General features: G+C 55.3%; 1 protein-coding gene across 2 annotated transcripts; it reads left to right on the plus strand.

The window, feature by feature from the left end:
- Positions 1 to 150: 150 nt before the first annotated feature.
- On the plus strand, positions 151 to 24,631 carry LHX6 (LIM homeobox 6). 2 transcript variants are annotated; one of them, XM_054727092.1, is made up of 10 exons: positions 151 to 320; positions 1,473 to 1,544; positions 1,925 to 2,107; positions 2,439 to 2,560; positions 10,915 to 11,135; positions 13,738 to 13,838; positions 14,065 to 14,160; positions 14,366 to 14,540; positions 17,510 to 17,613; positions 22,479 to 24,631. In XM_054727092.1, the coding sequence occupies exons 1-10, from the start codon at positions 237 to 239 to the stop codon at positions 22,497 to 22,499; spliced, it is 1,179 nt and encodes a 392-aa protein (XP_054583067.1). In that variant the 5' UTR covers positions 151 to 236; the 3' UTR covers positions 22,500 to 24,631. The 2 variants fall into 2 exon arrangements, with proteins under 2 accessions (XP_054583067.1, XP_054583068.1); XM_054727093.1 differs by lacking the exon at positions 17,510 to 17,613.
- The last annotated feature ends 1,333 nt before the right edge of the window (positions 24,632 to 25,964 follow it).

Here is a 25,964-nt window from a genome sequence, read left to right on the forward strand (position 1 = left end):
GGCGGGGGCCTCTAAGTTTGTCGGGACCTTCTTCCGAGGCAGCGGCGGCGGCAGCCAAGGAGGCCGGGGCTGCGCGCGGGCCGGGGGCGGGGGCTGGGGCCGGGCCCGGAGCGGCGGAGCGGGCGCCTCCGCTCTCCTCCTGCTCCTGCTTCAGCCTCTGCTCCCGCGGTGGCCGTGGCCCCTCTCCGCGCGGCTCTCTGCGCTGCGCGCCCGCGGGGCCCGCGGCTCCCCGGCCCATGTACTGGAAGCATGAGAACGCCGCCCCGGCGCTGCCCGAGGGCTGCCGGCTGCCGGCCGAGGGCGGCCCCGCCGCCGACCAGGTGAGCTAGCCGGCGAGAGGCTGAGCGGCCCGGGCCGGGGCCAGGCAGGGGCCAGGCCCAGCTGGGGCGGGCCGGGTGGCGGGCGGCCGCGGTTGGAGGGGTGCGGGGGTGCGCCTGAGAGTGTGTGTCTGTGAGTGCGTGAGCGCACGCGAGCGCGGGGTGGGTGGGTGGGTGTCGCGGAAAGCGGGAACACATTATTCAAATGTTGGAGGAATTTCTCAAAAAGCGATTTAGCGAAGACACGGGAGAGTCCAGAGGAGGCGAGGCGGGTATCGTCCATCTGAATAGGCGCTGATAGCGCCCCTGCGCCGGGGCTGGTGCGGGGAACGCTGAGGATCCCGACGCGGGGCCGTCCCGGGCGCGCCGAGGGGCCGGAGGGTGTCTTTTCCTCCTCTTGGACGCCTCCGTGTTCTCTTTTTGGTTCCGTTTCGCCCCCGGTCTTGCCCCCATTTTGCTCGGGGTTTCCTTCCGAGTGGCCCTCGAAAGGCACCTGAATCCGTGTCAACATCGCCGTGTCAATTTGGCCGCGCGCGGGGCGGGTGGGCTGATGCTCCCGCGCCCCGCTTTTTATTTTCCTCAAACACTCCCCCCCATCTCCTTTTTATTTTCTTTCTCTCTTTTCTCCTTTTTGCATTTTGTGTCGAGAGGAGGAGAAGGGAGCAAGGAAGGGGGGTGGGTAGAGGGAGAAAAAATTCGATTTTTAATTACTACCATTAAAAAATCAAATTTGCAATTCTTTGGGCGGCCTGATGGATCTCACTGATTGACAGTTGGAATTGACACTCTGGCTACCTCTTATCTTGGGCATTCACGACAATTTCTAATTGCAGGTAGTTTGTGTATGTGCGCGTGGTTTTTTTTTTTTCCCCCCTCGGAGGCTTGGATTGCAAGGGAACTAAGCGATTACTTCAAGAGCCACGGGTTAAGTGCAGGGAGAGGGGGAGAGAGAGGGAAAAAATCCAATCCAAATTCAAATTGCTTCATTAGAGAGACACCGCTTTTGTGGGGAAGGGCTTTAAATGCCCACTACAAAGTTAGGACTCATTGTTCCGCGCTGGTTTATATAACAGGCGCGGGGAGGCGCTGGGTTTAGGCGGAGCGGAGCCAGCTCTGCAGCCGCCGCCGCCTGCGTCCCCTCTCCCCCTCCCCCAGGTGATGGCCCAGCCAGGGTCCGGCTGCAAAGCGACCGCCCGCTGCCTGGAAGGGACCGCTCCGCCCGCCATGGTGAGTTGGTTCGGCCCTGCCTTCGGTCCGTCCGCGGTCCGGCCCTAGGGACCTGGCCCGGCTTTCCGGCCCCAAACCGCTGCCCTGGCGCTGGGGGAACCCCTGAGGGCGCCGCCCCTCTCGGAGCCTCAGTTTCCCCGACCGAGAATGTGGGCTTGGGCCGCTCCCGACACCCAGGACGCGCGTGTTCACAGCTGAACCCGTCCCTTCCTCGCCACTAGGTTCCTCCACCCCAGTTCTCTAGCCCGTGGCACGGCGTCTCGAGGGGAATGTCGTTGTCGATGGGTGCGCTGGGGCCCCAGATGGGTCGTGGAAGCAGCTGCAGCGCCGGGCCCCGGGCTCAGCGATCGGCTCTTCCTCTCCCCCTCACCCCACCGCAGGCTCAGTCGGACGCCGACACCCTGGCAGGCGCTCTGGACAAGGACGAGGGTCGGGCCTCCCCCTGTACACCCAGCACGCCATCGGTCTGCTCACCGCCCTCTGCCGCCTCCTCCGTGCCGTCCGCCGGCAAGAACATCTGCTCCAGCTGCGGCCTCGAGATCCTGGACCGGTATCTGCTCAAGGTGAAACAAGGGCGGGGTGTTGCGGGTGTGCTGGCGGGGCGTGGGTTGCAGTCCAGAAGGCTGCACTTTATGAGGAATACTGGCTCAGCCGCTGCCGGACCTTGGGGGCTTTGAGCTGGTCTCAGCGTCTCTCTGTGCCCCCCGGGGTCCCCGTCTGAAAAAAAACGGGAAGAGTTTGTTTCTACCTCCCTGAGCCTCAGGGTTACGGAAGGAAAGTGGGGGAGGTTACGGGCACCGTCAGAGCCCCAGCGTCTCTCTGCCTGCAGGGTGGCTGGGGTCTGGCGCGCAAAGAGGCCCGCACTGAGCCGCCCCCACTCTGCCCCCTCCCCAGGTCAACAACCTCATCTGGCACGTGCGGTGCCTCGAGTGCTCCGTGTGCCGCACGTCGCTGAGACAGCAGAACAGCTGCTACATCAAGAACAAGGAAATCTTCTGCAAGATGGACTACTTCAGGTAGGCTGCGGCCGCCAGGCCAGCAGTGTGGCCGCAGGCAGGCCCCGGCGCACACGGTGCCTGGCTCCGGAGCCCCCGAGTCCGGAGCGCGCTCCCGGCGCGCCGCGCACGCCCAGCTGGCTCTCAGCGCCACGAATCGGGAGCTCCAGGCTTCGCGCCGGTGCCAGCACCGGGCTGGCCCGAGATCCGCCTCCTGTTCCTGCGGCCCACTCGGTTTCCGTCGCGTGTCTGGCTCTGTCTCCGGTCCTGCCTGAACCTCAGGCTCCAGTTCCTATCTCCAGCGCCTCGGTTGAGTTCTGATGTCCCGGCTCTGGCCCCAACCCGCTCGGATCCTAGCCTTGATCTGGCTGCCTCTCCGGTGCGCTCTGGCCTGGGTTCCAACCCTGCTCCGACTCCAGCCACGCCGGCGTCGCTCGCAGAGCGGGACCCTGAGCTGGGCTCCAGACTTGCCCGTCTCTGACCCCGGCTCCGCTCTGGGTTCGGGGCTGGTCCGGCCCCAAGCCCAAGTTTAGTATCGGTCTCAGATCTAACCCATATTCAAGCACCTCTTCCTAAGACCCAACCTCGGTCTCCAGTTCCGCCTTAACTTAGACCCTGGCGACGCTCGAATGTCTGGGGTCCTGAGTGGGTCCCAGGCGTCTGTTCCAGTCCCAGCTACGTCATCGTTTCAGCCTGTCCCGGGTCTAGGCCGACTTTGGGGTGCCAGGACAGGAAGGGGGAGTGTAGGGCGCTGCAGCCCAGCACGGAGTAGCATTACCCCGGGGTGCGCTCTCCCGGAGGCCGTGCCGAGTCCCGCCGGCTCGCGACTCCAGCGGAGCTCGTCCTTCCGTCGCGCCGCCGAGTCTCGGCTGCTGGCGCGCGCCTCGCTCCAAACCTAGAAGCTCCCGCCTGACCCGGCCATGGGGTCAAGTTCACTGCGAGGTCAGGGCGCACCGGCCACCCGCAGGATCTCTACGGGAAGCTGAACCAGGCCTGATGCCCGACCACCGGGCCTACAGAGTCCTAAGAGGGTGGAGTGTGATTAGTTCCCCTGAGGGGATGTCTGTTCCCAGGGGCTTTCTCAGGAAGTAGAGAAAACTGCCCTCCTATAAACCCCACCACCACCTCCAGCGACCTCCCTTCCGTCCTCTCCTCGGGAGAGGCCATGATTTCAGTCTTCTTGGGAGTCAGGGAATGTGGTGGAAGTCAATGCACCCCTCCCACCTCCCCTTTGAGCCTTCTGGGAACTTGGAAAGAGAGGACCTTCCTTGAATCTAGGGGGAAGTTTGCAGCATTTTGGACTGGGATACTCTGGGGAAATCATAGGAAGCATGGTTTAAGAACTGGACTCTTTTTTAGTGTGGGTATGAAAGGATGTACAGCCAGGGTGTGCAGGTGTGTGGGGTCTCTACAAGGTGGCCTAGGAGTCAGCTTGCAAAACTGTATGTGTGTGTGTCTTGTTTGGATCTGCGTCCTGGCACTGAGGGAATGTGTCATTAAGCAAGGTCAGGGATGTGTGGACAGCATATGTGTTCCTTTGTGACATGCATTTGTCTTTTGGTTCACATGTAAGAGTGTGTGTCTATGTGTGAATGCCAGTGCACAAGAAGGTCAGGACAAGGTTACATATGGACAGGGATCTGGAAGTGAGAGGGTGAGGCTTCAGAAATCCTGTGATTCCTCACCCTACCGCCTCCTCCTCTGAGGGGGCATTTCTGCTTAAGGCCTTAGCCCAGGCACTGAGGACTCAAGGGATGTGAATGTGGATTTGTGGGTGTGTATGGCAGAGCAGGGTTATTGTGTGGTATGCAACCAGAGTGTGATGTCTCCCTGCACTATCCCATCGGCTATTGGCTGGCCAAGGCAGGAGTCCCTGTCTAGATACCTCCTTGTTCTAGGCCTGACCCCAGTTCAGCTTCCATTTGGGGGGCTCCTTGGGCTCATCAGCTATCCAGGGACAGAGAGCTCCAGCTTGGGAAACCCAACAGGGTGATATCTCAGCCTCCTCCTGTAGAGCAAGGCAGGACTAGACCCTAATCCTGGCTCTCCTGGTGATAACCGACCTGGCAGCCCTATGAGCCACCTGCCCACGTTTCCTTGCTGCTTCTCCAGCCCCAGCTCATGCCCAGGCTGGACCAAGCCTCCTCAAATGCTATGCTTACTAGACCTTCTAGGGCTGGTCAAAACTCAGATCCTGACCCCACCGTTCAGAGCCTCCACTGGCTCTGGAATCCCCCTTCCCACACTTTGGTGACGTGGAGTATGGACTGTGCAGCTATTTTGGGGAGAGGCAGAGACTGAGCTCCGTCAGGACAACATTGAATCACTGTGTGACCTTGGACAAATCACGGCATCTCTCTGCCCTCAGCGTCCTACTTCCAGGGTTGTCTCTCGGAGCTGCCGAAGAGGGAGTGAAAGGAGGAAGGCTCAGTAGAGGCTCCTTAAATGGCAAGTGATGTAGGTGTCTTGATTATTACCATTGTCACCCTGGCTGGGTGGATGCTGGGCAGTTTGAGGAGCAAGGTCTGCCTGGAGGGATGGGGCTGGGCCATTTCTGGGCTGAAGGTTCTGAGCCATAATCCTTTTCCAGTGACAAGAGTCCCCAAAGCAAAACTAAAACAGATTTTGGTTAAGAAAATGGAGTGAATAAAAGCTCACATTCCCTGAGAGGAGGGGAGAATTGTGGCTTCTGATCATTTCTCCCCCAGCCAGGTCTCCCTGCAGGCATAACCCTTCCCTGCAGCCCCACCTGTAAGAAAAATAATGAAACCCACAAAAAGGGAAAGGAAGAGCCGGCAGAGTGCCAGGCAGGGACTATTGTCTGCTCTGAGCAGCAGCCCAGGCGCTGGGTGGCTGTTGTAAGGGAGGTGTTTCTGGAGAGAGCATGAATGATGGCATGGGAGGCAGAGTGCTCCTCTCAAGAGCTGGGGCTCGGGAAGACACCACGCTCTGAGACTCTCTAGCCCTCTGTTTCCTGAAGCCCAAGGTGGACTGGAGCATTCCGCCCAAGATAGGTCAATATCCTCATCAGAATGGGGGGAGAGAGAGCTCCGGGGTCTTATCCCCCACTGAAGGGTCTTCTAGGTTCCATCCCCCATCTCACCCCTCCTTGTGGACCATCCTGCAGTCTCCTTAAGCAGAACCGGAAGTTATAAGTTAGAAAGGCACTCCAAAGTCACCAAGAGAAGCTGCAGTGGGGGATGGGGTGGGGAGATTGGAGGTCTAGTGCTGTCCCTGGCTCATTTGCATTTTTGGGAGGGGTTGGTTTTCCACTGGCTGTTTGCCCTTGATAACAGGTTGCTGGACCCCTCTGTCCCAGCTGCTCCAACTCCCTCTTTAACAGGGACCTCCTTGTGGGTTCTAGCAGATTCCCAGCTCCCCACCCTCCCTGAGTCCTAGCAGAAAAAAGTTACCACCAGGGAAATATGATATTGCTTTTAATTTCTTCAAATTTTTGTTGTTGTTGTTGTTAAGACCATTTTTTCCTTCCATTTTCTTTGAAGAAGTAAAGGAAAAAACAGTGTTCCTCTCTGGGGCATTTTATCAACCACAAGCCCAGGCAGCTTCCTCCCATCCACCTACCTGTAGCTGCTGCCCCCACATGGGTCATGGGCTGATCCACAGTGCTCTACCGGCTCCCTCCACCTCCTGAAGCATCATGCCCATTTACAGTTGGAGAGACAGATATCCTGAGAGAGTGGCAGGTGAAGAATCCAGAATCACACAGTGAGACAGAGAGTGGAAAAGGGGCTGGGCATGGGTGAGGACACTGGTCATCAGAAGCCAGGAGCTCATCTCGAAGCCAGGAACTGTGCTAACTCTTTTCATGCGTTATCCCATTGGATCCTCAGGTCCACCCTGAGATTATGATACTCTCGTATTCCTCACATTATAGGAGGGGAAACTGAGGCCCTTCAAGGTGAAGTCGCAGTTAGTAAGTGGCAGACCCTTGATAAGACCCAGGGCTGCCTGACTCCACCATCCCTGTGTCTAAACATTCAATACACTTCGCTTCTTCTGTTGGTTAGCTGTGTCAGCAGCCCCTCTCTACGAGGCGGTGGGGCCTGTGGAATGGCAAAGACCCTTCTCTGCTGACCCTAAGATTCCTTGTCCGGTTCATTTGCCTTCACACAGGGAACACCTGCTGGGTGCTGTGATGTGAGACTCCCTGGGTGGGCTCTGGGAGCACTGGGGCAGGAATGGATCAACTTTGCCAGGATCAGGTCCCCATGGACCCTGGCCCTCTTGCCTCCTGACCAGGGGAGTGGGGAGTAAAGAGTTAAGTGTGCTCCTGAAGTTTGTGGGCAAACTTCAGAGAGTGCCCTGGGCTGGCCGCTGAGGCTTCCCCCTGAAGTTCCTGTCCCCTGGCCCAGTTGACTTAGGGCAAGACCCCAGCCTTCGCCTGCCTTCTGCCTAGAACCCAAGCTCTGACCAGAGAACCTTACCCCTTCCTTCCGGGCGAGGGTCCCGGGGAGGCTCAGAGCTGGGAAGCGACCCCCCACCCTCGCAGAGAGCAGTCCAGCTGTTGGGGGACAGATGTTGAGGGAGCAGAGAAAGAAGTTAGGTGGGGGAGGGGCCTCAGGCCGGGGACCTCCGGGGTGCGGAGTGCTTTAACCTCTTAATTGCTGGTTCTGTTTTTTTTTTTTCCCCTCTGGCTTCTAAGAGTTTGGAAGAAAAGGAACAGAGGGGATAGGCAGGGCTCCTCCTACAACCTCCCTTGTTTGCCTTATAGAATCTAAGCCCATCAAGGAAGCATCCTTAACTTAAAATAAGTGAACTCTGGTTTGCGTTTCGGCACCCTGGCTCACTAGCTTCGGAATTAACATTGGCCGTCCCACTCTGAGCGGCGGTTTCCTCCTGCAGAAGAACGGGTAGCTTCGTGATGGGTACCGGGTCCTAGTGAAGCTCCCGTGGGCTCTTTCGTTGAGGCTCAGTCAGCCAACTAATGATTTCTGAGCGCCTGCTGCGCATCCAAGGGAAGTAGGCCAGGAAAATGAGCTTCACTTGGTCAAGGGTGCACAGCTTCCTCCGCACATCCTGGCTACCAGCTGTGGGAGGAGAGAGGGCAAGGCGGTGCGTGGCGCCCACTCTAACGCTTTTCAGCAGTGAAGATATGCGGCGTCTTTCCTGCAACTCTCCATGCCCAGAGCGCCTCTGTCCTTGGCGCCTTGGCCGGGAGGCGCACGCCGGAACCCAGAGAGGGGTGCGCTGGAGGCTGGGGCGGAGGGGTGGGGGGCGGTAGCCGTGCCCCCCAATCCCGTTGGCGCTCCGATCACAGCTCCCAAACATCCTTTTCTTGAAGTTTCGTTTTCTCCGCCGCCAATTTCGCTGCTTCCGGAACCCGGTGGCTCAGGCCTCACAGCCCGCCTGGGAAGGAGTCTGTCAATTTGTCAGAGCCTCGACCCCGTAGGCCAACCCGCGCCCCTTCTTTGTGCCGCTGATCCCTGCCCTGGATGGAGGACGCGCTTCAGGAGCGGCCTGCAACGCACCCAAAACTGCGTAATGATCCCATCCTCACCTCCATCCGAGGATCCAACTCGAATGACTTCGTTGACTGGGTCGAGCCACAGAGAGCGCGGGGAGATCCCAGGACTGGGGACAGCTCCTGGCATTTGGGGTGACTCGTGTGTGTGTGTGTGGGGGGATGTTGAGAAAATTGCTAAGGGGTCACCCGTGGCACCCACCTGGAATCAAGGGGATGGGAACGCTGTGAGCAGCGCTGTAGGCGCAGAACCGCGCTGGCGTTTGGGCTTCGTGGAATGGGAGGATCAGGGGTGTGCGGAGTGTCTCGGTCACGCTCCTGGCAGAGGACGAGGAATCCCGCACAGCCAAGCGCGAGGATCCGGGATGCTACCCTGGCGTGGGGCACCGGCCGCGGTGCACGGAGACGACAGAGGGGAGGCGAAGTCGCCTGGCTCTTCCCGTTCACTGGGGACGCACTCGCTGCCTTCCCGAAGCCCCTGGGCCCCAAGCCCTGCATGCCAGAGTTTCCAGGATCCAGGACCTGGAGCTGGGTCAGATCAAGCCCCTTTCCTGTTCATCACCCAGGATCCAGATCTTCTGTCTCCAGTCTGGCTGCTCCTGCAGGTTCCAGGTACTGTTTGCACCTTGAAGAGGACCTCAACTCCGGGCCCTACTCTGTGGTCTTGAGCTAGTCACTCGCCTGCTCTGAACCTCCGATTCCACCAGTGCAAAGTGGGTGCCAGAGCTCCCACCTCACTTGGTTACGGTGAAGCCGAGGTGTGCTTTGAAGGCTTTGCACCCCAGGACTGGGGACTGCAGCAAGCCCTCTACCAGACTGTCAGCCGAACCCGGGGCGGCCTGTGGCAGGAATAGGCTGGGGCGGGCAAAGCGGGTTCTTCTCCCCTCCACCGAGGGATTGTGAACAGAGACCGAAGGAAGTGCTGGGCCGTCCCCTGGGGAAGCCGAGTTTCCCAGGCAGGGAATCGCCTCTGTTTGGGGGGCGTTTGACCAGGCAAAGTCCTGCAGTGGGGTGTGAGCTAACTCTTTCTGGTTTCTGGTCCGAGACAGTAGCTTTGGGCTTCTTGGGGCGGGGATGTTTAACCAGAGCCCATCTGCTGGGCCGGTTCTCCCGCGCACTCACAGCGTTTCTGAATGCTCGTCGGGATGGAGCTGTGCTGGCCCCGGGGACACAGAGGCACATCTTCTTGGTCCTCTCCCAGGAAGGCCTGGGGTGGGAGATCCAAGGAACCACACACTACAAACCGGTGTGACCAATGCGGAGAGGGTGGTGGTGGTGGGGGGGAGCTGTGGCACTTTTCCTGGAGGGTGAGGGGGTGTGGGAAAAGGGATCGGCCCGTGCAAAGGCCGGGGGTGGGAAAATACTTCAGAGGGGGCCACGAAGACCTGGGAATGACCTTCCATTGTGGTTGCGGCTCATACTTGGGTTTGGGGTGGGAGATCTTGAGGAAGGTTAGGGAGGGGGAGATGAGCCTGACAGGATGTGGTTTGTTGGGCTTTGTGAACTCCAAGGGTCTTGGACCAGATCCCAAGGGTAGATTGGAGCCACCAAAAGATTTTAAGCAGGGCAGGCCAGGATTCGGTATGCATGCTGGGAACTTCACGGTGGCCACCCGGTGGAGGATGGATTGGCAGGAGTGGGCCTGGGAAAAGGGAGATGAGAGCGGAAGACTGGCAGAGAGGGGTGCATGGTGGTAGCCTGACTTAGGGGGCCGCAATGACAATGGAGAGGAGGAGATGGGTCCCGGAGATACTTAGGAAAGGAACCAACAGTGTCTCACGGTTGCTTGGATGTGGGGTTGAGGAGAGGGAGGAGTGTATGAGTTAGGTTACTAAGCCTGAGCGGCTGGAGGAGTGGTGGCACCAGTCCCTGAAATGAACTGTGCACCAGAGAAAACTGAGGCTCGGAGAGTTCAGAAGGCTCACATCCACTTAAGGAGCAAGCATTCCCTGGTTCTCAGGGATCAGGCCTTGGGGTGACTCCTGGAACAGGGCGAAACAGACTCCGCTGCTTTCTGAGGGCTCCCAGTTTGGGGTGGAGGCAGCTGTACCCAAAATGCACTATAAAGGGGGAGGGAGAAAGGAAAGAGACAGAATCAAGAAAGCCTTAGGGCGGGAAGAAGAAGGCATTTGATCTTGGCTTTCTGTGTTTGTTTGTTTTTAAACACTTACTGTTAGAATGTATGGGGCTCCAGGGGCTGTGACTAGCTGGTTACTTAATAGACTGCCGTGCACTGAACAAATAGTAGCAGGCATTGCTGTTGTCATCTAGTTCAGCTCAGGGCAAGGGAAATGAGAACTCAGAGGGGTTAAACAAGTCTCTCAGAGTCATCAAGCCAGTCATGCACATCTGTCTATGCTGCTGAGAAACTCGGAGCTTCCCTACCGCTGGGGTAGTTTATTCATCTCGGGCTTCTATCTTGCAAGCTGGGTGACCGGTGCAAGTGACTTAACTCCCCGGTCCCCATTTTCCTCATCTGAAAAATGAAGATTAACTGGGATACTCAATATAAAACACTTAGAATCTTGCTGGGCACATGATAAGTGCTCAAAGATTTGCCTCTTCGTTATTACTATTATATTTTCCCTAACACCTGATATATTTTTATTGAGTAGATTGGTGTTATATTCAAATGTAAGTGATCATTGTAGAAAATTTGGAAAATTCAGAAAAACACCAAGAAGGAAATAAAAACACCCACCAGCTCACTTTCTTAGGTAGATCTGGTCTGCAGGAGGGGGGAAGAGTGGTGGATCCAGGTGTAGAGATATTTGTTAGCAAGTGACGGCTCCGAGGCCAGAAGCCTGGGTACAGGCTGGCTACTGGGTTTGGAGGGTGGAAGGGTGGCCTGTCTGAGCCTCGCCATCCCCTTCCCTGCCCCGGTGTCCCACAGCCGATTTGGGACCAAGTGCGCACGATGTGGCCGGCAGATCTACGCCAGTGACTGGGTGCGGCGGGCCCGCGGCAACGCCTACCATCTGGCCTGCTTCGCCTGCTTCTCGTGCAAGCGCCAGCTGTCCACGGGCGAGGAATTTGGTCTGGTTGAGGAGAAGGTGCTGTGCCGGATCCACTACGACACCATGATCGAGAATCTCAAGAGGGCCGCAGAGAACGGTACCCAACCCGCCCCGCCCAGCACCTGGCCACACCTCTGCCCTCAGCCCTACCCCGCCCCCAGCACCCCAGGTACTGCCCACACGCCTCTAGGGACAGGTGCTCACCTTATCACCTGGGGGCTGTGCCCGGAGCCCAGACTTCTGGCTCCACCATTGGCTTGAGAGTCCAAGGTCACTGCCTGTCCCTGCAAATGTGTTTTCTCATCTGTAAAATGGGGCTTATGATAGGACCTTCTAAAGAGAGATGGGCTGATGTGTTGCACAGCCAGGAGGCAGTCAATGAGCTCTAGAGATGATTCTCATAACGGGACAGCCTACTCCACTTTTGGACAGTGCTGGTTGGCCTGAAGGCTCATCCCCTCCAGCTGTCCTGGAGAAATGACCCGACCCTAGTCTCCCAACTCCCAAGCCATCAGCTCCCAGCCAGAGGTTTGGAGGTGGGGGTTTCATGCTGGATTGTGAAGAGTCTGGGGAGGGGAGCTCCAGGTTTGCTTCTGGCATGCTATTCTGACTTGGGAAGTTTCCTTTCCTCTCTGGGCTCCAGTCTCCCCATCTGTGCAAGATAGAGGGTGGACTAGAAAGATACCCCTAAATCTCTTCTGGTTCTGATATTATGATTCCCCAAGACACAATGGGTCCAGGGACAGGGTCCAGGTCTTTCAGGGGTTTGTGGTGGCTGAATTACAGGTAGGTTGGGGGGTGGAAAGGGGGAGCAGAGGCTGGGCTGTAGGGGGGAGGAGGCAGGAACCCTTTCCATAATTCCCTTATCTGGATTTGTGAAAGCTGCTCACTTCTCTGTGACGTGGATTATTCTGTTATCCTTGCATCCCTAGGAAGTAGCTGGTGTATCCCCGTTTTACAGGTGAGGAAACAGGCAGAGGTTATCTGCAGTATGTGACTGGCCAAAGGTTATAGACTAGCATGTCTGCCTGACTCCAAGCCCGAGTTCTTAACCACCATACCATACCCCCCACCCCCCATTCCCAAGCTCCGAGGCCCCTTAAATCAGACTTCTCCAAGCAAGGGAGGCTGTTGGGATGTGGTTCCCTCTATGAGTTTAATTTTTCCATGGAAACAACAGGCACACCAATTGTTGTCCTGCTTGCTCTCCTAGGAGACATTAATACCACAAAATGTCTGTCCCATCCACAGTGTCTCTGGGGAGGGGTGTGGGTTACCCTGCCTCAATTTCCATTCTGGGGACTAGCTAGGGATCCCCAGAGTGTTCCTGGCCAGGGCCACACCAGGGCCACCACTGTATCCTGCCAGGATTCAGACTAAGTGAATCTGGGGTGCTATGTCCACCTGCAGTGAAGCTGGCTAGAACCCCAGGAGTCACAGGTCTCCCCACACCATGGCCCATCAGTGACCCCAGGCTCCTTCCACACTTGGACCAAGTAGGACCATCCCTAGTCAGCCTTGCCAGTTAAATTCCTGCTCTCCCAGGCAGGCACCACTTTAGACTCCTACCAGGCAGAGGAGCTTGAAAGCTTGGGACCTTGGATCTTCTTTACTGACTAGCTGCAGTTTTGGCTACTGTTTTACTTTTTAAACACACACACGCGTACACACACACACACACACACACACACAGACACACAATCATAGAAAACTTAGAAAAGATGGTTAAGCAAAAAGAAAAGAAAATCACTCCAGATGCCACCACCCCTTATATTTTAGTGTATATCTTTCCAGATTTTTTTCTATGACTGTATCTTGGAGAATTTATTTTGTTTTTCCTGAACAGGGTGTTTTTTCTAATTTAAAAATACAATATATTATGAACAGTAGTGGAACTGCTAGTGATGTTAATTTTCTTTTTTGTGCTTGACTTAAATTTCTGAGTTTTTTTTAATTTTCTGAGTTTTTGATAAGGAGCAGGCATTACTTTTATATTCAGAAAAATGAGATATTAAAAATAAAAGGGGAGTATATTTAGTGTGATTGTAAAAGTAATATAAGTGGAAAGAGAATAGCTAAATATAGTCCAGTTAACAAAATCAAACCTCAGAGAAGTAAGGTGACATATGATTGTAAAAACCTCCAAAGTTACAGAAATATTGAAAGTAGAATCTCCACAATTGCACTCCTGGGAGGAACCACTGCAACACCTTCCAAACTTTTTGCTTCCATACATTTAAAAATTTTATGTCCTCCCAACCTTTTTGCTTTTATCAAGTTTTACAAAATTAGGACCACACGTTTGTAGCCTGCTTGCTTACTATTTTCATCAGCCTTTGATTTCCCCAGTTTAGCTTGGGGCGCTGGAGTCAGCCAGCTGTCAGAATATTAGAGTAAGGTCGGAACAGGGGCTTTCTTCTCTCTGAGCCTCAGTTTCCTCCGCTTTAAAGCAAGGATAATGTCACCCATCCTCAGGGCTGTGAGACGGGCATGGCACACCGTCTGACACTAAGCGGACGCTCAGAACTGAGAGCCCTTTCCCCAAGGACTAAGTTCAGAGACTAGGACCCTGGGGTCCCCGCCCCCAGCCAACTCCGCTACCTGCCCCTTCCTGGGACCAGCTCCCCCCACCCCCGTCCTTTTCAGGCTGCCGTTAGAAGAGATGCGGACGCGAGGTCAGCCACTTCTGTCGCCCCCAGGGAACGGCCTCACGCTGGAGGGGGCAGTGCCCTCGGAGCAGGACAGCCAGCCCAAGCCGGCCAAGAGAGCGCGGACATCCTTCACCGCGGAGCAGTTGCAGGTACCCGGGGCGAGTGGCCGGCGGGTGTGGGCGGGGAGTCGGTGTGGGCGGGGCTGAGGGTCTCCTAGCCGCGCCTCTCCCGGACCACCCCTCCGACCGGTGGAGGGGCGGGGCTGTAGATGTCTGGGGCGTGGCCTCCAGGCCGGAGCCTCTGATTGGGCCAGGGCCCTGGAGACCTCCGCGTGCCGGTTCCTAACCCACCCCCGCCCCTTCCCGCGCTGGGCAGGTTATGCAGGCGCAGTTCGCGCAGGACAACAACCCCGACGCACAGACGCTGCAGAAGCTGGCGGACCTGACCGGCCTCAGCCGGAGGGTCATCCAGGTGGGGCCGGGGGAGGGCGGGGCCTTCGGGTCTGGGGCGGGGCCTAGGGGTCGGGGCGTGGGCCCTGCAGCGCTCAGCAGGGCGGCAGACCCGGGCGCACGAGGCCGCTTTCTTCTGGAAGCGACGAGGCAGTCCCATCTGGGTCCCCCGGTGGCGCGTCCGACCCTTGTCCGTGAGGTTGAGGCTGCTGAGGCTGTCGTTCCAGGTGTGGTTTCAAAACTGCCGGGCGCGTCATAAAAAACACACACCGCAGCATCCCGTGCCGCCCTCCGGGGCGCCGCCGTCCCGCCTCCCTTCCGCCCTATCCGACGACATCCACTACTCCCCATTCAGCAGCCCGGAGCGGGCGCGCATGGTCACCCTGCACGGCTACATCGAGAGTAAGTGATTGCGACACCCCGGCCGCCAGGTCTGCGGGAGAGGAGCGCGCGTGGGCGGCGGAGGCGTGGGGAGGCCTTACGGAGCTTCATGGGGTGAAGATGTGGGCTTCGCAGTAACTAGGGGCTGGGGTGAGGGGGGGTTGTTACCTGGCTCTGCCTCAGTAGAAGCAAACCTTCAGCCATTCAACAAGAACTTTCCAAGCGCTGGTTCAGTACCGGGGCCGGGGGCCTAGGGAAAGGGCAAGATGGGTCAAGTCCTTGTTCTGGTGGAGCTTGCATTCTGGTGGGCGAGAAGACATGGAACAATAACCTGATAGATGAGCGTGTGTTTTAATTGCCGTGATTCCTATAGGAAAGGTGCTGGGAGGGAGTGTGGAGATGCCACTCTCAAACCAGCTGAGGTGGGCATGATGGGTAGGATGAGTGAGACACAGGGCGTGGGAAACAGGAGTGCCCGGTGTCAGAGGAACTGAGTGTAGGCAGGTCTGCAGCCTGACACAGGCAGCGTGGGGCATTGGGTGCATCTGGGGTTGCAGAAGGCCAGTGTGGAGGGAATACTCAGGGCTGCGAGGCCATGGGCAAATCACCTAACCACCTTAAACCTCAGTTTCCCCATCTGTAAACTGGGACATTAACAATGCCTACCTCACAGGGTTGTGAAAATCCACTCGTGTATTTGGTAGTTATTTTTGGAGTGCCTTTTGTATCCTGAGCACTAGGATACATCACAGAACACAATAGACCAAGGTCTCTGTGCTTCTGGGGCTCACGTTCCAGGGCGGGACATGGGTGGAAAGACAATAAACTAATATGGGAGGGAGGGCAGGCATGGCAGTGGGCACTGAGCACTGTGGGGAGATGGAGGGCAGTCACGGTGGAGTGAACTTTGAGCAGGAACCTGGAGGAGAGAGGGTGTAGTGATGTGCGTTTCTGGGGGATACACATCAACGAATCTGCTATTGAGCAGGTGCTTATCACAGATTTCCTTTCCCTTCAAGGGCATTTCCGTTGCTTGTTTCCTCAAAGCTGGGCACGACCAGAAAAATAAAAGTGGCTACAATATACTCACAAACTCAAACCCTCTTTTCTGTGGCTCTAGTAAAAGGAAGAGGTCAGAGAGACACTGCTGTTTACTGAGCCCCTGCCATGTGCCAGGTGCTAACTATGTTTCTAAACGTTAGAGATCACTATCCCATTATACAGATGAGGAAACCAAGGGTGGGAACCCGTATTCTTTAACGATTGAGTGTGGGCTTTGATGTTAGGCTTAAGACCCCACCCCTGCCACTTCCTGGCTGTGTGACACTGGGCAGGCTTCTTAGCTTCCGCGAATACCAGTTTCCTCCTCTGTAAAAGGGAAGACAATAAGGATACCTATCTCAAAGCAGTGTTGTGAGCATTCAATGAGATCATTGGCTTACGTCTTCAGCCTTTGGTAAGTGCTGGATAAGTATCAGCTGCTCTGTGATAGCAGTGGTGGTTCTGGTTGGCAGAGCTGAGGGTGCAGAGTCCTGCCTACTGCACCAGGCTGCCAGTTGGAAACTGTCTTTTTGTATTGTTACGGTTCTGAACCATCTGCTCAGAAGGAGGGACTTTTTCTCCCTTTCTCTTTAAAACAATGACTTATGTTCAGGCTGCACAGAGCCGGGAGAAGATGTAGTTCTTCTGTTAAAGGCACCAAGGACCAGGGCCTCTCTAGGAGCCTGGAATTTGCCCTACCAGCTAGCATTTGCTGTGGAGTTAGTAATGGATCTAAGTGACTCCCTTGGGAGGCGGCCATGGCCTCCAGAGTCATGCCAGGACTCTGCCCTCACACATTGTAGACCAAAGATCTGTCTTTGATGCCCAGAGAAGGGGCTGAGGTGCCCTTCCCTCTCCACCTTGAGGTGGAACCCAGCTTGGGGCAGGAGCTGTCAAGGGTACTTGGACCTGCTGCCTCTTGCTGAGTGACTGAAGGTCCCCTTGGCACTTTGCTTTGCAGTTAACTAAATCCATAGGCCCTGAGTTTCCTGGAGCCTTAGAGCTTAGAATCTTATTAAAAAAAAAAAAAAAACAACTTTGGAACCGGACCCCAGAAAAATGCACACACACCCATAGTTTTCCAGGTCATCTCAGGCTGTTCATGGACTCCTGGGACACCCCAGGTTAAGAATTCCCAATCGTATACAACAGACGAGGGAACTTGGCCTCAGAAAGGCACAGTGACTTGTCCCAAGTTACATACCAATTGTAAATCTCTGGACAGGGCTCTTTTTTTGTTGTTACCAAAGTAGATGAAGTGCAGGGAGGAGGAAGCCATGGACTTTCCTACTGCAGTGGTAAAGAGGCTGAAACCTGAGAAATTTGGGTCAGACATTAGGATGGACTTTCCCTCACAGTTTTAGATGTCAGAATAGGGTATGGAGACTTGGTCAACAAATATTTAAAGAGTACCTACTGGATGCCATGCCTCATTCTAGGTAGTGGAAATCCACAAAAATCTAGAAACTAGAAAACAGACAGAAATTCCTGTCCTCACTAGAGCATGCATTCTAGTTGGCAGAGATAGGGAGTGTGTGTGTGTGTTGGTGTTGGGTTGCAATTATTAACAGGGCGGCCAGGGAGAGCGTCATGAAGAAGGTGCCATATGAGTGCAGAGTCCTCTCAGAGGTGTGTTTGGAAAGCTTAGGTGATACCTGGGAGGGAGATAAGGTACAAGGCACCAAGGGAGGATCCTAATAGATGGGGTACAGCCTTGCATGTAGGAGGTGTTCCGTACATATTCCTTTATGAGTATTTGTTTATCAGTCAGCTGGAAAATTACATAGAACTCTATAGGTTACAAAGTCTTTCACATAGAGCGTTGCAACCAACCCTATTGAAATTTCCCCCAGGGTCAATCAGCTGGTAAGTAGCCGAGGTGAAAGTGGCCCAGGTGGGATCCTGCAGGGAGGCTGGGTATGGGCTCCAAGGCATCCTCTCATCCACAGGTCAGGTACAGTGCGGGCAGGTGCACTGCCGGCTGCCTTACACCGCACCCCCCGTCCACCTCAAAGCCGATATGGATGGGCCGCTCTCCAACCGGGGTGAGAAGGTAAATGGAGCCAGGTTGGGTCTGGTGGGTCAGAGCCATCCTGCGGGGAATGGGTTTCTGGCAGCATTCCTCATCACTGAGCAGGCACCGTGCCTCTCTGCCCAGCACGCTCTGTGCCACCCAGGCAGTCACTCCAGCAGGTGCCGGTGTGTTCAATGTGCACAGCCCTCCTTGCAGGTCTGCACTGACAGCTGGCCTCCTCTTTTTCGGATTTCTGAATTTAGTTACTTTGCTGAAACTTTGTGGTTCCGGAGAGGGCTCATATGACACACCACCCTGCCTCCCACCATCTCTCTGGTTCCTCCTACTTTCTCCTTTGTATTCCTGTCTGTTGGGAGTGAATATCCCCAGCTTGTGAGGCTCAGGGATAGCAGGTCACCAAGTGACCTTGGTCAACTGGCAAGGTCTCCTTTATGGTCTCCTGGTTTCTGGTTGTCTCCACCCTTAGGACTAAATATCCAGAAGGGTGCTTAGACAGCACCCAGTCCAGTGGCTTGAAAGTTTTGTTCTTAAGCACTGGAAACCTTTGTTAAATCTTTTCCATATCCCATAATGGAGATGAAAGTGGATGGAGGTGCTTTGGGTGAAACTGCAGAGGGAGTACCCCACCCCCCAAGCTCTAAGACACCTCCCACTTAGCCTGAAAGCCACTGCTTTAAGACACCTACCCCCATTTTAGAAAGGGGAAAATTGAGGCTCAGGTAGCTCAAGGTCACAGAGCTTGAATGAAAACCTATGCATTTACTCGTTCACTTATTCATTTATTCAGCTGACGTTTTCTATATGCTGACTGTGCCCAGGAGCCCTGCGTCAAAGTTGCCAAGAGCACAGAGATGAGGAAAGCATGGTCCCTGCCCTTGAGGAGGCCATGGTCTGAAGTTATAACACTGTGATCAACCTGAGGGGGCGAGCCAAGGGAGCTGGGGGGTGGGGGTGGGGGTGCAGCTCAGGAAAGACACAAGGATGACTTCCTGGAGGAAGGCAATGTCTGAGCCCAGGCCTGAAGGCTGAATCAGAGTTCCTGGGGAAGGCACGAGAGGCTCTCTCGGGGAACACCGAGCAACTCAGTGTTGCTGGCACACGGGCTTGGGAGGAAGGACAGTGAGGGCGGGGGCCTCGGGCTGCCAGGTGGAGGAATGTGGACTTGGTCTTGGGGCAGGAGTGGTCCCTGGGGGCCTGTCAGAAACATCACTGTAGTGGTCCTCAGAGAGGGAGGGAGTGCTGGGAGTCGGGGTGGTGGGCCACGGAGAGAGGGCCAGGGCCTTCAGGCTGGAAGGGCCCCCAGGGGCCCTTGAGTCCAGCAGAGCGTGGTTGGTGTTGCTGCGATTTTCGGAATCAGCTGGGGAGTTTGTAAAGATACAGATTTCCCAGCCTAGCCCCTGGAGAGCTGATGGTGAGGTCTGGGGCAGAAACCAGGGATCTGCTGGTATAACAAATACCTAGCCCCTGTGATTCCGGCAGGCAGCCAGAGGTGAGGAGCACGCCTCCAGGACAGCCCCTCTTACTCTGTCTCCTGACTGAGCACCTACTCTGTGCTGGGCTCGCTGCTGGGCATCATGGGGGAAGGCAAATGGTATGGAGGTACAGATAACCTAGCCCAGTGGTCGGCAAACTCATAGTCAACAGAGCCAAATATCAACAGTACAACGATTGAAATTTCTTTTGAGAGCCAAATTTTTTACATTTAAACTTCTTCTAACGCCACTTCTTCAAAATAGACTCGCCCAGGCCGTGGTATTTTGTGGAAGAGCCACCCTCAAGGGGCCAAAGAGCCGCATGTGGCTCGCGAGCCTCAGTTTGCCGACCACGGACCTAGTTGAACAGATAGGTTTCTAAGTAACGCGTAGTGTTCAAGACAAAATCCCACAGCACTCGGTGATGGGTGAGCGCGTCTCCCAGGAAGGTCCCCTCTGGGACTGCCATACTCAGTAGGAGCTGCTCCTCTGGTCACGGCAGAAACTTACACACATTGTCTGATGCCTCCCAACCCCTCTGTGGGTGTGAGGACGGCATCCGCATGGTAAAGATAAGAAGACAGAGGCTCAGAGAGGCGACGACTTGGCCGGGGACGCAACGAGTCTCCGGAGTCCATCTCGATCAGTAACCATGTCCTTTCACGGAGCACTTTACAGTTTACACAGTGCTCTCTCCGACCTTGGCCCCTGGGAGGATAGTTACGTTGACTCTGTTTCACACCTGCAGACACGGGGGCTCAGACAGCAGTACTGGCCCAGGGCCACAGAGAGCGTGGGTAGGGCTGGCATCCATCCTAGGACTGCCTGCCTCAGAGCTGCCCCTCCTGCAGGAGAGCATTCACCTCATCAGACCTGGTACAGGACTGCAGAGGCCAGCTGGCACGGCCCCTGTCCTCTGGGAACGTGTGGCTTAGAGCAAGCAGCGGGTAGCTGCAACCCAGGGTGACAGGGCACTTGAGGTGAGGGATGAACCTGGCCTTCAAGGACCCAGAAGAGGGAGTGAAAGTTCTAGGGGAGAAGCAGGGGATGAGGAGAAGGGCATTCCACGTTGGGAGCAGAGAACATGCTAGGCACAGAGGCATGCATGGGGGAGTCTGGATTTGAGGGACTAAGGGGTGTTTAGTGTGACTGAGGCCCAGGGAAGTGTGTGTGTGTCAGGGGTGGGGGGGGCACAGGGGTCACATAATGATGGGCCTGGACTGTTGGGTGAGGGGCTTGGGCGTTATCTGGAGGGGATTAGCCTTGGGAGTATTCAGGGCTGTGCTCAGAGCTTGGAGAGGAGCCCTGGCCTTCTGGTTGCTCAGCTAAGCTTGTGGTTATGTCTGGTTCAGCCTGAAGGATGAGCCAGCCTGGGCTCTGGCAGCTTTGGCTGTAGAAGGTTTCTGGCCCCTGGGTTTGGCTGCTGAGCCAGAGCTCTCTTGCTGGGATGCATCCCCAACTTCACATCCAGCAGCTCTGCAGAAAAATGCCCCCCCCCCGCCAATACACACACACTTCATGATCTTTCTCCCTCTCACTGCCAAGCCTTCCTGCCAGCTCCAGGGGGCCTTTCCTGTCCACATCTTGACAAATCCCTGCGGGCTGGTGGGCTGTGTGTGGGCAGTCGGTGAGAACTGTATGGGCTTTCTCCCAAGTCACTCCAGGCCTGAGCCAGCCTAGCTCTAAGGAGACTTAGGACCCCTGGGGCAGGCCCCTGAATCCCCTCATCGAGAGCATCACTGGCCTGGCCAGGAGAACGGCCCCTGAGCATTCAGGAGTGGCAACCTCTGCCCCCCACCACATCTTCATTTGGCCACAAAAACCAGAACCACATTTCTTCCAAATCATGGCCCCCGGTCCCACAATTTCAGAACTTAGAAGGTGCTTAGAAATCAGGGCCGAGCTGTCACTGATAAGATGGAGAGACTGAGGCCCACAGAGGGGAGGGGTCTTACCGGAGAGTTTCCTTTAGTAAGAGCCCAGAGCCAGGTGTCCCGGAGGCCAGAGGAGAGCACCGCCCGAAGCTGGGCGAGTGGATGAGGCAATGTGGTGTGAGCTGAGTCAGGCAGACTCCGAATCCCAGTTCTGCCACCTCTCACTCTGAGACCTGGGCTTCTCTGAGCCTCAGTTCCTGTAGCCGCAAAATGGAGAAAATAATAGGTCCCACAGCCAAGCTTGTTGCTGAAAGCAGATGCCGTAATGTATGTAAAGAACCTAGCACAGCCCAACCAGTGTGGCTCAGTGGTTGAGCATCGACCCAGGAACCAAGAGGTCTTCAGTTCGATTCCCGGTCAGGGCACATGGCCAGGTTGTGGGCTGGATCCTCAGTTGTGGGATGTGCAGTGGCAGCTGATAGATGATATTCTCTCCTATCAATGTTTCTAAGTCTCTATGCTTCTCACTTCCTCTCTCTGAAAATCAGTAAAAATATTTAATGAAAAAAAGAACCTAGCACAGTGCCTGGTACACAGAAAGTAGCCGTAGAGGGTGGTTATTGCTATGCTTTCCTCCATCTCCTCCTCACGGTAACCGATCTGGGCAAGTAACCTTCCTGATCAGAAAATGAACAGCCATATGGCTGTACCCACTTGATGTCCTGGGAACAATTAGCTGTGGTCCACCTGACCCTTTACGGAGACATCACATTGACCAGACAGCCAGGAATCCTTGACCTGACCTTCAGGGAGCTGGCTGTGTCAGCAGCGTGAGAAGTCAGCCAGGTGCTTTGGGTGGAAGAGGAGAGGGACATGGGCAGACAGTCCCTGATCACTCACTGTGTGTCAGGTACCTGGCCTCTCTCAGCTACCTGCCTCTCGGCTTTGTGCGCATGAACTGCTTGGCCCGTTGCGTGGTGTGTCATAAGCATGATGACAGCTGCTGTGGTGATCATGGAGAGGTAGAGGCGGTGTGACATAATGGAGAGAGCCCGCTCTGGAGCCAGGCCTGGGCTACAGTGCTGGGTCCGCCTCCTCCTAGCTGTGCGACCTATCTGCGGCTCACTGATTTTCACCTCTCTGAGCATCAGTGCCCTCCCCTATAAAATGGAGATAATGGTGGGACACCTTCGAGGGATTGTGATGGGGCTCCACAAATGCAGGTCAGGCACTTTCCGCAGTGCCGGGTGCCGGGTGCAGTGCCCAGCACACCTTTGCTGCTGTTCTCGTTTCTCACTGAATCCTCCCCATCCTGAGAGAGAGGGGTCTTGTCATCCCCATTTTACAGATGAGGAAACAGGCTCAGAGAGGTGAAGTGAGTTGCCCAAGGTCCACAGCAAGTGAGTACCAGAGCCAGGATTTGAACCCAGATCTGGGCCCTGGGCCATCCGCATTCTCTGTGCCTTCGAGGACCTCTGGGGAGCTACTGGAGGGGCAGGCCCCCTGCTCAGCCACCTCCCACACCCTCCTTCCGCAGGTCATCCTTTTTCAGTACTGACGCTCCCTGCACTTGCGCATCTGTCCATGGGCACGCCACAGCTGTCCCTCAGCCGCTGAAATGCAGTGTCCGAGCGCTGCCAGGAATCCACCCACCTCTGCATCCACCCCTCATCTGCCACCCCGCCTGCCACCAGCTGGGCCCGTGGGCCTGGCTGTCCCCTCTCCTGCTGAGAACCAGAACCCGCCAGGAGCACCATGGAGTCCTCCTCTTGGAAGGCAGAGCTCCCTGAAATTTGGAATCAGGGTGAAAACAACAGTCCAGTTTTTCCATTTAGACGGGACTCATCTTCAACTGAAGCTGATTACCATAGCAAAAGGCCGGATTGAATTGTGCAACGCCAACAGCCTTCTAATTTACAGGTTTTCTTTCCTCCCATGTTGGCCTTTACTCACTACTTCCTTGGAACCATCTCTGAATTCTGAAAGCCGAAAACCCCCCGTGTTATCCACTCTGTTGCTTTTGTCTGGAAAACTCTACAGTGTCTGTGGGATGTCCCCAAAGGAAAGCTTGTGTTCTAATTTTATCATTTCCATCTGTCTGGTTATGTCAAGTTAAAGAGAGAAAAGGGAACACTGACCAACCCTGAGAGGCCCAGAAGGGCAGAGATGGAGGCCTGCCCAGACCAGGAGGCGGGGGATAGGCAGGGGCTGGGAGGCACAAAGACACCCATTGGTTTGGAGCTTGAGGAGAAGGATGTGGCACATTGGGCTGGGAGAGGAGAGAGAAAACTCGGGGTATAAGTGGGAGACCCTCTTCCTACCTAGTTATCCAGCACATATGTATACAGATGACATCACAGAGATGGTGTTTGAACTATGTGATGACATTTCCAAATGTTTGGGCAGGTTAGAATTGGGGGCCCCTTTTGGCCACTCATGGACTCCTAGTAGGGGTGCTTGGGACACGTCTTTTTTGGGGTGACCTCTCATGGAGGGCTGGGGAACAGAGCCCAGGGAAATGGCAGTCAGAATGTTAACTCTGGACCCATATCTGAATAGAGAGAGGGTGCCCTATGCCTAGTTGAGCGTGCCAAGCCCAAGATTCCAGCTGGCCCCTCTGGGCTTCCCCACCCACTCCCGAGAACAGAGGCCAGACACAGCTGTGCTCATACCCACCCTGTCCTGCTGCAACTCTTCAACCCCAAACAAAAGGGCTTGGGCTACACAAGACCATAATTTATGTTTTCAGGGGGACACCCATTTGTCCCAAGTTTATTGTGATTTTACAAGTACTTTGTGTCCTGATGCATTTCCCACTAGAGGCTGCTAGCAAGCCTGGCTTAGTCCAAGTCCTCCTTCCTGCTCTGGTGAACCTGGTATGTTGCCTTTGGAAGGAGACTCTAGGACGGGGAAAGCAAGCCCCTGGCACATATGCATCGACTGTCCCTGCTTTTACCCAGGGCAGACTTTGCTAGTCAATTACAGCGTCCTGTGTTACTGAGTCTGGAGACGGTTTCAGAATTCAGATGTTTGAAGTTGGCACTTACCATGAAAGCCTATACAGTATGTCATCCTTGCTCTGGGATCTGGAGAAAGGCGAGGCCTGGGTGCAGCCCGAGGAGGGGACCTGCTTCCTTTCCCTTCTGAAGATGGTTCCAGATGGCTCAGGGCAAAGAGAAGGCACCACTCGGAATGCGGTCAGCACAGCTCGGTTCAGAACTCACCCGGTGAATAACGTGTACCTGGCCTGTTCTGGGGGCTAATGCTAACAGGAGCGGTGTGGGCCTGATCCCTGGTCTTGGGGAACTTTGATTTTTGCTCCTGAGGCCACAAGAGCAACCATGTAGTCGATGGCCAGTTGCACCTGACCCGGGGTCACCCAATACCCACTCTGCCTTGGGGCTCCCCCAGGGTCTGTTCCTTGCGTGGATCACGTGGTTGTAGCATGTTGCAGTTCAGACATGTCTCCACTAGCCTGTTAGAGCAGCCTGGGAATGTACAGGCCATCGAGACTATTTATTTAAATACAAAAGGGGAAAAGATACACACACATACATGGAAAAATATTGTAAGCACTTTTTTTGTAAAACCAATGTTTGTTTTGTTACATACCTTTCATGTTGTGCTTTGTAAATGTCTTATTTGTGTAATAAATAAAGTTAATGCAAGTAGAAGTGCTGGCACTTAAATCCAGAACGCGATGGGATTCCATTTCTTTCCTGCTCTCTTCAAGGCCCAGGCCCCTGGACCCCAGTGCAGTCCCCTTTCCTGGAAAATGGGTGCTGTTTCCCAGTTAGTAAACTGACTGTCATAAAGGCGTGACGGCGGGCTTCTTCTCTAATGTAAGCTTTGTAGGAAAGCTGGCTGCTGTCCTCTGTCCCATCCTGTGCTGGCTCGCACTGGGGGACTCTGAGAAGAGCCCAGCCGAGCCCACGGTGCCCTGGAGGAGCTTTTGATCTGGCAAATGCTGGGAACAGACAGATCCCACCAGCATGGTGTGAGAGCCAAGGGAATCTGATTGGATGAGGAGTTCACAGAATAGCTGCAAAAGAGGTGTTGGTGGGGGGCGGGGCGGTTAGGGAGGGCGGCACAGAGGAGCCTGTTTGGAAGATGGGGGAGAATTTGATATGTTGATGTGAAGGGAGCTAGGGCTTGAACTTGGGCACAAGTCCCGGTCTCATGCTGGCCTCGCTAGGTTCCAGAGCCACCATGTAATCTGTAATCTGGGGAGTGAGAGAGTACCTTTCTGCTGGCTGCCACTATTATTATTATTATTATTATCATCATCATCATCATCATCATCAGAACAGTTTATTCAAGCCAAAGCTCTGCAGGAGAGCAGAGGCGTGGCCAGCACCTCCCCTATGCCAGGCGCCATGGCCCTTCGCAGTTGCCTGTAAACCTCAGCTCAGGGTGTACAAGGCCATCGCCCCTGCAGGGCCCCCCCTTTATTTTATTGGTTGTTGCACCTCCCTTCCCTGACCCCATCTCTGCCTCTTCCCCCTCCACCCACCTATTTGTCAAATGTCGATTTAGATATATATGTGTCTTTGAAAATAGTTTAGTTTTGTGTGTGTGTTTGCATGAATGGATGTAATTTCTGTTTTCAAAACCCAGTTTGGAACTCCCCAGTGGGGCTCCACCCTATCATTCTACTGAGGTGTTGTTGCACCAGAGGAGAGAGGTGACCCCCCAAGACCCCTCCGTGATGTAGCTGAGAGGGCCCAGGCTTCCCTCTGACTCCTGAATCTGCCCCAGCACGCCACCTCTGGCTCCCTAGTTTGAGGGCCAGTTTCCTGGCTCCACCAAGTCCTCCCAGGCCTGACTCCCTCTTGGGCAGCTCCTGGTGAGCCATGGGACAAGGAGCCTGCAAGATCCAGCAGCCTCTAAGGAGGGACAGCTATACAAAGATCCAGGATGCTTGTGGCCCTAGAACATGTCACTGCTTCCTCTTCTGGCTGTCAGTTGGCATGTGATCTCTGGGGGATGATTTTGAGGAATAATTACTCAGTGCACAGCAAAC

This window comes from Eptesicus fuscus, chromosome 15, assembly GCF_027574615.1.
Source record: "Eptesicus fuscus isolate TK198812 chromosome 15, DD_ASM_mEF_20220401, whole genome shotgun sequence".
In the NCBI taxonomy this organism is placed as follows: Eukaryota; Metazoa; Chordata; class Mammalia; order Chiroptera; family Vespertilionidae; genus Eptesicus; species Eptesicus fuscus.

What these genes read in the sequence shown, in the direction of transcription:
- LHX6 (XM_054727092.1), top strand. Translation starts at nt 237, where the DNA reads ATGTACTGGAAGCATGAGAACGCCGCCCCGGCGCTGCCCGAGGGCTGC. An exon ending in TGCAAGATGGACTACTTCAG is followed by an intron (nt 2,561 to 10,914) that starts GTAGGCTGCGGC and finishes GGTGTCCCACAG; the next exon opens with CCGATTTGGGACCAAGTGCG. An exon ending in CCTGCACGGCTACATCGAGA is followed by an intron (nt 14,541 to 17,509) that starts GTAAGTGATTGC and finishes TCTCATCCACAG; the next exon opens with GTCAGGTACAGTGCGGGCAG.